Below are 12,617 nucleotides of genomic sequence, written 5' to 3'. Positions count from 1 at the left end.
TGCTTTTTATCTTTTTTTTTTTTAGATTAAATGAATAAATATTGATATTGTGAAATATGGTAGTAATATATTTACATGAATAAATTTATGTTCTACTAAAGCAATATAAATTATATGGTATGATATGGTACGATATAGGCCTACAGTACGTCACTGGTTTTCAATAATTTATTAGACTAGGGTCAATTTTTAAGTCATTCAACTTGTCGTGGTCGCATACGCCTCTTTAAGGGATGCTGCCGGTGTTTGAATCAATGGCCTCAGCCACACCATGTATACTACGTCGTAGCCTAGTAAACATTAGTGCATCTCTGAGGCCAGACTATGGCAAGCCCCAGCTGTCTTAAGCCTACAAAAATATTATATTATTTATGTTTGCTATTATATTATTTACATTTGTTATTATATTATTTACGTTTATTATTATAATATTTAAATTTATTATTATAATTATTACATATGTTTATTATTATATTATTTATGCCTATTAGTATATTATGTACGTTTATTATTATATTATTTATGTTTATTATTATATTATATTTAAATAATATAATAACAAACGTAAATAATATAATAGCAAACATAAATAATATAATATTTTTTGTAGGCTTAAGACAGCTGGGGCTTGCCATGCTAGACACTCATATCTTTTGTTTTGGTGGCTCTCGCAGTCGTTGCATCAGAATCGTATCAGCTGATCCGATTACGTCACATAGGAACGTTGCTCCCAGCTCATGGCATGATTCTTATACATGAATGGATATGCTCGTACGATAGATTTATGCTTGGTTTATTCGTTTGGCTGTTCACCAACGTCGAGTGTGTAGTTATTATTGTATGTTCAGCGAACAAACCCAAAGGCCAACTTGAATTCAAAACAGTATTGTTTAATAGGCCAGGACTTTTTTGCAGTTGAATCTCACCTTCAACAATCTCTTGTTTGGATAAGTATGATGATATTTTTCTTATGCCAAATTAGTTTTATATTTATTAGTGAAGATATTTCTCTTGCATTTTACAAGTGTTTGTGGGACGGGAGAGTGGTTTGTCAGTGCGGCTACTATCTGCATCGAACACCAATTTCTATCGGCATATTCCAATTTTATTTCGAATGCTTTTCTTGGAACTTTTTATATAAAGTAATCGTTTATACTTCACCATCTGTTGCTATTTTAAAAGCAGACATAAAAGATTAACATCCGACTTGGACAGCACGTTGAATGTAGTGGATCATTGACGCTTTATAAATGTTTATTTATTACATGTTCATATTTAAATTTGCAATGAGGCCTATATATTATTCTTTTATTCCTAATTTTATCAAGTACCAGTAGTTTGTGTTTAACCTACAAGTTTAAAAGAGAACTAGCAAAATGATTTTTTGTTCTCGAGGGTAATTTTGATATGCCATTAATAATAGCATGCACGCAAAGATCGTACGCGGTGGATACCCTACGCGGCGCTATATACACAATCTTTTGTTACTTTTTTCGCCAGTGACGTCACGGTAAAATCGTATATAATGGCCTATAACTTCATAAACAATTGCCAAATAATAATTTTAAGGTTGATTCTATAATCAATTCTATAATCAATGGCATATCTAAAATCTTCTATAAAACGAAAGATCATTTTGCTAGTTCTCTTTTAAGACGAGCACTCACTACGCCCGGTGCACGCAACGTGGCTGGGGTGACCGAAGTGCCAGTTGGGACATAGTATGTTCCGAGGGAAGAGTGGTCTTTTAGTCTATTGAGTAAACTCCGGAGTTTATTCATTTTAGTCTGTTATCTTAATAGTTTAGTACTTGACTATTTTAGGCCTAGAATTTTTTTTACTTTTTATTTAATTTGCTGCTGAGTATGTCCATGTTGTGTCAAAGTCATAGTCAAAGTCAAAGACTATTTATTTATCCAACAGGAAATTGCATTGCTCGTAAAGGGCAAGACGTTACACAATGACAAAAATATGAATATGATTATGTTCTAAGAAACATGACACTGTTCAAATTCTCATCTCATGTCTTCTACCCGCATATTTCCTGCTGTATTTGTTGTGGTTTCTGGTGTTAAATAGTTAAACTAGGTTAAGCATGGAGCTATAAAATGGGTTAGACATATGACTGTAGCGTAATGCAATCCATGATGAATTTAATTAGGCTTAGGATAAAACATAGAATTGTTTTTATTTATGTATTTATTTAAGTCTTTGTAAACTATGCTGTATTGTTTTGGACGCACATTCTATTGAGAAGTGTGCAACTGATGAAAAAGTGTACTTCCTATATAAATAATTATTATTATAAGAGTCCGGGTACTTTATCTGAGTTTAGTCATATATGAAGTGAATCGAAAATGCACATGAATAATTATTATGTTCATAATGATCTTGCGTAAGAATCGACGTAATTCTTACATGCTCAATAATGTGGTTAATCATTAACATCTTTAAATTACTATTCATTCATATAGCCTAAGGCATTGGGACGAAATCACGACAAAAGCTATTTTAAAAGCAGACATAAAAGATTAACATCCGACTTGGACAGCACGCAGTGAATGAATGTAGTGGATCATTGGCGCTTTATAAATGTTTATTTATTACATGTTCATATTAAAATTTGCAGTGAGGCCTATATATTATTCATTTATCCCTAATTTTATCAAGTACCAGTAGTTTGTGTTTAACCTACAAGTTTAAGACGAGCACTCACTGCGCCGACGCACGCAACGTGGCTGGGGTGTACCGAAGTGCCAGTTGGGACATAGTATGTTCCGAGGGAAGAGTTGAAGTGGTCTTTTAGTCTATTGAGGCATTGAGGAAACTCCAGAGTTTATGCCTAAGGCATTGGGACGAAATCACGTGGCACATCTTATTCATTATATTTTAATTTTATTACGAGATCCTGTTGAAGGTAGCTTAATGCTATGGTTGAAAAAGTAAAAAAGCTCAAGACTTTTCTGAATCTTTGTTGAACCATAGACAGAGATTAATGTATATTTTTGTTTTGAGATTAGTTTTTTACCCGAGTACAGTATTTTTTAAATAAACACGAAGCTCCTTTATAAAGTAATCAGCTTTTCTATTACAAAAGAACTTTCGTGCAATTCACGAAGAATAATAAAGTGATGCACTCGCGTTGTACGTCACAATTAATTTGTAGTCTATTTTATCCTGTATTTTAACTAAAAGCTTCAAAAGCAAAACGCAAAAAAATGTTTACGCAAATGCAAGAATTATTGACGCAATACAAGAATTATTGACGCAATGCAAGCGTGTTGTTCAACGACTAATGTCTCCCGTCTTGCGAACGACAGGTCAGAGTCATGAGTAAACTTTTGCATGTGCGTTATTCTTCGCCTAATTTAAAGAATAAAATCGAATGTGGTAAATGGTGTAGCCTCGAGCAGTTTTTTTTTTTTTTTTTTTTGCGTTTGCGTGGTAAGTCTGAGTATTTTTCCTTGCTAATTGCGTCAAACGCGTCTAAATTGTTCTACGCGCGAGAAATAACCTCAATAACAAGCAACCATTTCATTTCAAAACATTTTTTGATGGAACTAATGTGACTCTTATTTGTAATTCTATTTGCATGATATTTCTGGGAAGAGATTCCCATGGGTACAGGCCGATCGATTTGATCGTTTTGTACGATACCTTATAGCCTATTGGATATGCCTTATGTTCTACGAATACAGCTTTACTCTAAGGAGTGAGAGGAAATTGCTGGTTGAAAGGTTAAAATAATACTCGATCCTGTAACGGATAAAAGTGAAAATATTAGTTATAAATTTACTATAAATTATATATATAAGGCCTGTCTTCATAATTATTATTTTTACGTTTATTAATTTATCTTAATCGACATATTTAGAGCCTACGATTTTATTAATGGTTTTCATGATTGTTATCACGTTTTAATTTTCTATACATAGCATTTACGAGATTCAAAACATTTTTATCCACGTAAACGTTCTTATGCATAATGGTAATAAGTGATGAATGTTTCGCTGACTCATTAATGCACATAAACCGTAACATTGTATCTAAATTATGTTTTTCATAATTATAGAAATGGCACCACACAACGAATGCAACCGAGCGGAGCTATTATCAACGTCAGGGGATCAGGTTATTGAGGGCGTCGCTAGAAAACGCCATCACAGTGACATCGTCTGGAGGAATGTTCTAATCATGGGGTTCATCCATCTTAGTGCCGTATATTCGTTCTTATTCGTGACTTGGAAATGTCATTGGCTTACGTTAGTATGGGGTAAGGTTGTTTGTTCACCAAGTGAATGTGAATGTATTGACTCAAACCCCGGGTCCGTAGCAAAATGTTCTGGTGGTTTGATTGGGAGGCACGGAATATGAATGAGAGAGACGGCCACGAATCGGTAAGGTGTTATTAAAGATATGCTGTTTAGCAAAAAAAAAAAAGTTTTAAATTTATTAAACACTTGATGGCTCATTTGAAAATATCAAATATAATATATTTTTATTACCGACTAATTTCAGGATCTAAGCATAGTTCATATAGGCCCTATGGATTATTTATTCATGCATCCTTCAATTAATAAAGCCTGACAACGCGTCGTACACCCATGGTGGTGTTATAGTTCACTATAATACCTCCATGGTACAGCGAATCCAAGTCCGCTCCCTGTGTGCGCTAGACGACGCCCGTCGTCGCGTTGTGTTATAGAATCGCGACGGCCGACAGACCGCCGGGCACAGTGAGTGGCCGGCTTAAGTCTCTTCTCGTGGTTTTAAGTGTACATGATTTATCAAACGTTCAAACGGATTATACTTTTCGTTGCAATTTTCTCAGACCCTTTAACCGGTATGCCATTGAATGCCTTGAGATTTGATAGTCAGGTGCCGTTAAAAATGCTTAAAGGTCTCATAACCGCGAAAATATTTTCTTATAATTTTGCAATTGAAAGCCAAGGCCTTACTTGGACTTTATATAGGCCTACTATTCGAGCACTTCAAATATTGAAGTTTATTGTTCAAGATTATAAGCTCAACACAGTGTATCTTTAAGCAAGATTTGAAATAAAGAGTGAAAATGAGAGGCGGATTGAAAATAAACGAATAAATACATACAGTAATTTAAAAAAAAGAGAGGGAAAAAAACTTCAGGAAAGGGTGGAATTGAAGAAAAAAGATAAGAGCTGCAGATTATCTTCCTCTGGGAATGGGCTCGCTATTAAATATTGTCATGCAGACGATCTATCCTGTCTACATTTGTCGGCTACTGACTTTTAGCAAATATTTTTTTCCCTTTTAAGCTGTCATCTTGTATTTACTGAATGGTCTTGGTATAACGGCTGGGGCACATAGGCTATGGGCCCATCGAAGCTACAAGGCAAAGTTACCTCTGAGGATTTTTCTTGCCGCATGCAATTGCATTGCATTCCAGGTGAGACATACTTCTGATGCCTTTAATTATATGGCCATAACGCAAACTGATATCATAATAACCCTGCAATGATTATGTCCCTACGCTTGTTGAGGTCATGGTCTGTACATTCTTACATTCTTACCAACCGTTAAAATATAGAACTCTTCAAACGCAAACGCAAAATAATTAACGCAAGCTCGCGAGGGAATTGACGCAAACGCAATATAATTTATGCAAACGTAACTCGGTGCTTTTTCCAGTATTGCCCCTTGTATGGGCGGCCATTATGTCCGTACTCTCGCACTAGCTGTGTCGAGACTTATACATGCGTACACGACCGTGAGCGCCGACCAACGTTTGCATGCGTAAACACCGTGCGCAATTAATCTGTTTTAGTGCTTCGCCACAGGGCAACTGGTGGTGCGTGTAATGTGGAATTTTTGGCGTTGGTCTATGTATTTTGTACATTGATAAACTCTAAAATCGATTAAATAAGCCTTTAAAACCCCTAAATTGTCAAATTTTCGGGGGGTTACGTCCCTTGGACCACTTTCGAAAGCTTTTCAGCAACGCTTGACCACGCCCACTTTTTTCTTGTCGGGGACATCAGCCTCCACCCCTCCCCCCCCCTCCTGTCTCTTATACACATCTCTGCTAGTGTGAAACATTGGAGGATCTTTTGTGTGTGGAACCCGGTTTTCTCGTTTTACACGTCACAATTTACTTGTCTATTTTGGTATGTTTAGAACAAGTACCGTATGTTTCCAGTGTGCCTATAATCGTTGGATGATTTTGATAAGTGGTATCGAAAATCCCCGTGAACGAATTAAATAGAGAACATAGAATTAAGCTTTGTCCAGGTTATCAAACTCTATTTGACAAAAACTGTTGCATGCCCATATATAGGCCTAGTCATGTGCCTATATATTATGGCCATGATTTGATGTCATCATGACCATATTTAATGTCACATGTTTTGTCAAATACAATCTGAGACTCTGGACAGGGCTATATAGCCTGTATACAAATTTCACAAATAAAATATTCTTACGATTATCGTTTTTTACACAATGGCAAGCAATTTGACGCTGCGAAATCCAAATGGAACCAAAGTAGGTCTCTATGGTTTGAATTTGGTTTGTATGGTATTGTATAAAGGCAGCTTTATATTTCATGAAGCGCCGCGGTTTTTTTTTTTTTTTTTTTTTTTTTTTTTTTTTTTTGCCTATTTGATCAACCCATGACGTATTAGATTAGAGCTATGGTAAAACGAATGGATTTTTTTGTTTTAATAAATCATCGGGAATAACGGCAGCATAATTGCGTAATGGTTAGTGAAGGCACATTCCAACGTATGGATAGGCACTTTCGACCGGTAAAATAAGTCACTAGACGTACAACAAGGTTAACGCGAAGCAAGACGAATGATAAAATAATTACTATATATTAGTATCGACCTTGTATACAAGAATGATTTCAACAATAAAAGAGTTGGGAAAACGTTTTGTATTGTTACGGTGATTATTTCAATCTGGATTTATTGAATAAGTAGGCTTAATTGCGCAAGAGTATTGCAGAATGAATTCTATCTTCCATTATTTGTACAACAGTTAGTATGGTCTTTGTTTTGAACAATTATTTAAAGACGATGCTGTCACTCAGAAACTTAGGAGAAAACATTGAATCTCACAATTTAAGTTATCACATGAACTTTCTCATCGCAATGAATCAAACTCCGCTGCCAGTGAGCGCGCTAGACGACAAGAAGTTGATGCTGATTGTCGGCGGCAGTCTGCACGACCGTCAGACGCAGTATGTGCCCGGCTTACACTACAAGACAATAACCAATTTTCGTTTGATTTACATAAATTTTCCGGCGTGTTAGTTTTACCATAAAAAAATGTCAGTGGCGGATCAAGGAATTTGAAATAGAGGGGGCCCAGGGAGACATACCATTGATAAACTGTAAGACATGCCAAACTTCAAAACTTCATTACTATTATTACATTATTATAATTACCTCAATTTAAAAAAAATGACATCAAAATATTTCAAACGGACTCGATGGTTAAGTGAAGGGGTGCTAACTCGCATAATAAAGTAATAGGTGTTTTTTTTTACCACTTGAGCGTGATTTTTTTTTGGCTTCGAACATTAAGGTCGATATTTGTATAGCTATCGAACAGCAGTGGCAGATCCAGGAAGGGACTTTCAGAGACGGAGGTTATGACCACTCAGCCCCACCATGGTTTGGGCTGAGTTAGAGACAATATATGATTTAGATGGACGGAAGTGGCACTCTCAGACCTAAAATTAATTAAAATGTTCCTTTTTTTCTCTCCATATTTTAATAGTTGACAAATTTAGGGGGACCCGGGCCGGCTCGCCCCACCCCCTCCCCACACACCCCTTGAATCCGACACTGACTAGGCCTATTCATTTATCACCGACGTTGCAGTTCTTAACCGTCATACAGACCTACTTAGCTTCAAGCCTAGTCTCAAGAAGCTGGCGTGACACTCACGCATTTTGGGTCTTTCTCACAGTCTCACGCTTATAAGGACCAATATCTTGAATTTGTATTGCCATATTAAAAATATATGTATACTACGGTATTTGTCTTATTTGTAGCTCTCTTACTAAACATCTTTATTTACAATTCTTAAAATAGGATTGGGTTTTGTAAATATCAGTCGTGGTTTCCAAACGTCTTCTTGCAAAGTCTAACTTGGAATTTCTGTTCATATTTTGATTTGCTCTGACAAATTGACGCCATTAATATTGTTTTGGCTGATCCTGTCTAAAATGAATAACCTATCATTTCATCCTGGTCATGACATTATCATTGAATCCCTCGTTAATATTATATTTCTGATTGATTCTAGGTTATGTTCAAATGTGATGGAGCAACTGCCCTTGTAGCCTCGTACGCGCTTCGCTACCGTTTTAAATATACTCATATTGATGAAACAAAGGGTAATTAATAAGCATTGGCCCAGGACAATTGGCCACATCAACACCTTTAGAGCTGAGAAATGAGGGGTCACAGAGGGGTCTGACGGAAAAACATGTCCATGTCTGTCCCTTTCGACCAGAGTGGATAATAAAACGAAGTATTTGACAAACGTGTACGATATCCAATATTAATATTCGTCTTAGAAAAATGTCACCAGACACGGTGAGCCGAAAGACGACAATAGATTGGAACACCGTTTTCTGAAAAATTCGGTCTAAATTATATTCACATGAAGACTAAAATTACGGGTTTGAGCGCAAAAAAAAAAAAAATATATAGGTCTATGATAGTGAAAAAAACCACAAAAGCTGCTCTGATAGTGATATGAACACCAAACAGAAATGGAAAGTACCTTCCAAGAGCAACATGAAGATGTACAATCACGTAACGGCAGATTTTGTCATTTTGATAAATATTCAGATTCAGATATTCAGATTCAAATATTGCCATAAAAAACAATTTACTTAGGTTGGATGGGATTCCATTACGGCCGTCAAGTGGTAAAAAAAAAAATCAATTAAAAAGGAAAGGTGTGGTTTACATCGATCACCGTACGAGAGCAGCGAAAATGAACAAAATCAAAACAGATTTCGTGCATGTGCTGCTATCGTACGTTTGACATAGAGGGCGGTAGAAACAAAAAAATACATTGAAAGACTGACCTCATATTATCATCATAGCTGGATTGCTAATTGGCCGGTTTTAGTGTATCCCAAAACGTTAATTAGGCCTATACGTCATCAACATCACAGCGTAAAATTTGAACCGGCGTGACGGGCACCAACAATGTGACATCGCTTGCGCTTTTGTAAACTGGACTAACAGCAATCTACAGCATTGCAGTGCTTTGAAATTGCGCATGTTGTGCTTATTGAACATTAAAAATACCTTAACTTATTCAAGATGCATCTTTCGTATTCGAAGTAATAAGGCAATGTATTGATTACGTTAAAAATATCATGATATCGAAAGCTTGCGTTTCAATACAATATTTAGGAAGTCTTTAATTGTTTTAAACCTATTAAAGGAAGGTAGGCCTTATGTACAATAAATCTGATTTGTTTTACAAACTCATAATATTCCGTTTCATTACTCATAAACAGAATAGTATATTTGAATGGGCACGTGATCATCGCGTACATCACAAGTACTCTGAGACGGACGCCGATCCCCACAATGCAAAGCGAGGGTTCTTTTTCTCTCACGTTGGTTGGCTACTGGTTCGTAAACATCCTGACGTCACTAACAAAGGATCTCGTCTGAAGATGGATGATCTGTTGGCAGATCCTGTCGTACGAATCCAGAAAAAGTAAGACTTAAAGACCTTTCATATATTAAAACAATTATATTTATTTATTTAAAATCATTTTTTACAGGATAACATAATTAGTGATTGAATGTTTTCACAGAAAAAGTAAGATTGAAATAGGCCTACCTTCATGTATTAACATCATTTAATTAATTAATTTGAAATCATTTTTAAAAAGGATAACAAAATCAGTGATTAACTGTTTTACACTGGTCCTGTTTGTTTGTTGTAAAAAAATTAATTTAATAAATGCAATTATTAATACACTAAACTGTAGACCTATGATTAGAAACTAAATTAAAATGTAATTGACCGTAAAGCATTATTTTGGTAAATTTATGTAATATAATTATACATAATATATGTATTATATTACATAATTATACATAATTTGGGTATAATAATTTGGGTATAATTATATTACATAATTATACATAATTATATTATGTATAATTATATTGCATAAATTTAAATAAATTAAATTACGTTAAAACGTAACATTATAGGCCTATTACATAAAGAAAAAACATATAATTATATATAATTATATTATATTGAGAAAAGAAATAATATAGCTTCTGAACAAAAATTACATACACCTGTCTATGGATATATCTTGTAGGTACTATTTCATCCTCATGCCGCTTATGTGTTTTGTATTGCCAACGATCATACCGACACTTTGGAATGAATCTTTATGGAACGCCTACTTCGTTGCTGCCGTTCTACGTTACTGTATCGCATTGAATTGTACTTGGATGGTGAATAGCTTTGCTCACTTTTGGGGAAATAGACCATACGATAAGTAAGTACGCCACCTACGATATACCTTTTGTTTATTGAAATTTCTACCGCAACAGACTGAAAATATGCTTTATACGCTACCATGTGTAGAGTTCCTTTATAGACAGGAACTCTAACCACCCATGTGGGGGGAGGGGTGGGGTGCCCTCTTTAGTAATTGAACTTTTCATCGTTATGGCGTTGTTCCAACAGGCTGTTGTAGGACACAAACTTTAACAGTCCTATACAATGATTCATTTAAAATACAGTTACTGTATAAGAAATAGGCCTTTATCCTATTTTTGTAAACAAAACTTGAGAAAACAAAGCTATAGAAAACATTCTGGAGCTAAAAATCCGGATATTTCAAAAAAATGCATGTTAAATCGTAACATTATAGGCATATATAACATACAGAAAACACATAATCAATTTTACTTTCCTAAACCTTGAAGTATAAATTGAATTTTTTTTTAACAATTTTACTTTATTTGGTTATAATGTTATTGATTTTCTTCAAGGCATATCAACCCAGCACAGAACAGTTTTGTAGCAGGCTTGTCTCTCGGCGAAGGCTGGCATAACTATCACCATACCTTTCCAAACGACTACCGCACAGGCGAGTTCGGCTGGAAGCTCAATCCAACCACGATGCTTATTGACTGTATGTACGTTCTAGGCCAAGCCTACGATTGCAATGAGATCAAACATGAAGTCATTGATGCCCGGAGACGTCGGACAGGAGACAGAAGCTAGGAACAGATAGAATACTGTAGGCCTAGCATTTTTATCCTGTTTATATTTTATTTCAATATCTAGAATAGATTTATATTGACTCATATTTGTCAGTCTTCAAGCTGAGTTTCCGTTATCTTAAAATATTAATAATAATTATGTACAAAACAGATTTCAGTATTCAGTCAGTAGAACAACTTTTGTAAACATAGTCGTAACTGTTATTAAAATGACCGATTATGTAATTTCCGCGTTTAAACAATAATAACGACAATTACTGCTAATATTTATGGTATCGATAATGATGATGACAATAATAATATTAAAAACTATAAAATAAAAGTATAGTAATGATGAAAAAGTGATAATGATTATAATAATAATAAAATAGGGCTAATGATGATGATTATTGCGATGATCATAGAGACAAGCATGATAACGATTAACGTTAACTATATAGATAATTATAATAAATAAAAGTAATAATAAGTATTCCCCTTCATCCACAAAAGTATTATGTTATATTTCGTTTATTTATTTGTCGACGCATAAGAGGAATTTTAAATCAGTTGTTTAAATTGCAGGCATAAGTTGTAATCAATTTGATAGTACGGTAATGAGGATAATTAATAATCTATATGATTATTAATTTGTAATATTGTTAATGAGGACTGCAATAATAATAGTATTACAAATACGGATGATTCACGATTAAAATAAAAATTAAGATAATTATTATGAGTATAAGAACATAATAATAATTGTAGACAATTATAAAGATAGCATGCTAGTAATGAAAAAAGAAACATTTGAGCAGATGTTGGAATCAATAAAATACGCCTAGCGAAAGAAACACCATATTACTATTTGATTATTAAATCTCTTTAGTTAAGTGCGTTTGTTAATGCTGGCGTCGTGTATAGGCCCGCTGCTAGAGATTGTGAACGGTCCGCAGCTGAGAAGTGATTTTGCGTACCATGATTGGTTGGAGGTGGTCCAGTAGCCTATAAAGCAACACGTACATGCGCCAGTACACTATAGCCTGTACTGCGTTAGTCCAGCACATTTTACGATAATGACGACGATGAAGATGACGATGAGAAAGATGATGAAAATGATGATGATTATGATACGATGTTGATGATGACAATGGCGATGCTTATATTTATTTATTTACATTCACAGCGACAAATACACAATAAAATATTTACAATGAGATAAGGTTATAACTGGTGACGGAAAAGGTCATAGGCACATCTGATAGCGTTGTATACCGAATTGCACAGGTAACATGATATAAGGGCCAATGGCCTATATTGGTGATGAATGAATCCCTATTTAGGGGAACGATGAACTGAACTAAAGAA

The 12,617-nt window shown here is 34.8% G+C and overlaps 1 protein-coding gene across 2 annotated transcripts in view; it reads left to right on the top strand.

Annotated features, from left to right (window-relative positions):
* LOC117121845 (stearoyl-CoA desaturase 5-like) overlaps positions 1-12,110 on the top strand; it is a 14,882-nt gene extending 2,772 nt beyond the window's left edge. The window contains exons 1-6 of one of the 2 annotated variants that reach the window (XM_033267225.1): positions 736-951; positions 4,073-4,273; positions 5,295-5,425; positions 9,527-9,732; positions 10,355-10,537; positions 11,037-12,110. In XM_033267225.1, the coding sequence (XP_033123116.1) occupies positions 4,075-4,273; positions 5,295-5,425; positions 9,527-9,732; positions 10,355-10,537; positions 11,037-11,271 (954 nt within the window). In that variant the 5' untranslated portion in view covers positions 736-951; positions 4,073-4,074 and the 3' untranslated portion in view covers positions 11,272-12,110. Of the gene's footprint in view, positions 1-735; positions 952-4,072; positions 4,274-5,294; positions 5,426-9,526; positions 9,733-10,354; positions 10,538-11,036 lie in introns of those variants that run through there. The other variant, XM_033267226.1, reaches the window with a different exon arrangement.
* Positions 12,111-12,617: the final 507 nt, after the last annotated feature.

This window comes from Anneissia japonica, unplaced genomic scaffold (genome assembly GCF_011630105.1).
Source record: "Anneissia japonica isolate Jap-2015-1 unplaced genomic scaffold, ASM1163010v1 scaffold2392_len1475705_cov187, whole genome shotgun sequence".
NCBI lineage: Eukaryota > Metazoa > Echinodermata > Crinoidea > Comatulida > Comatulidae > Anneissia > Anneissia japonica.
This window is presented reverse-complemented; position numbering and strand designations above follow the sequence as displayed.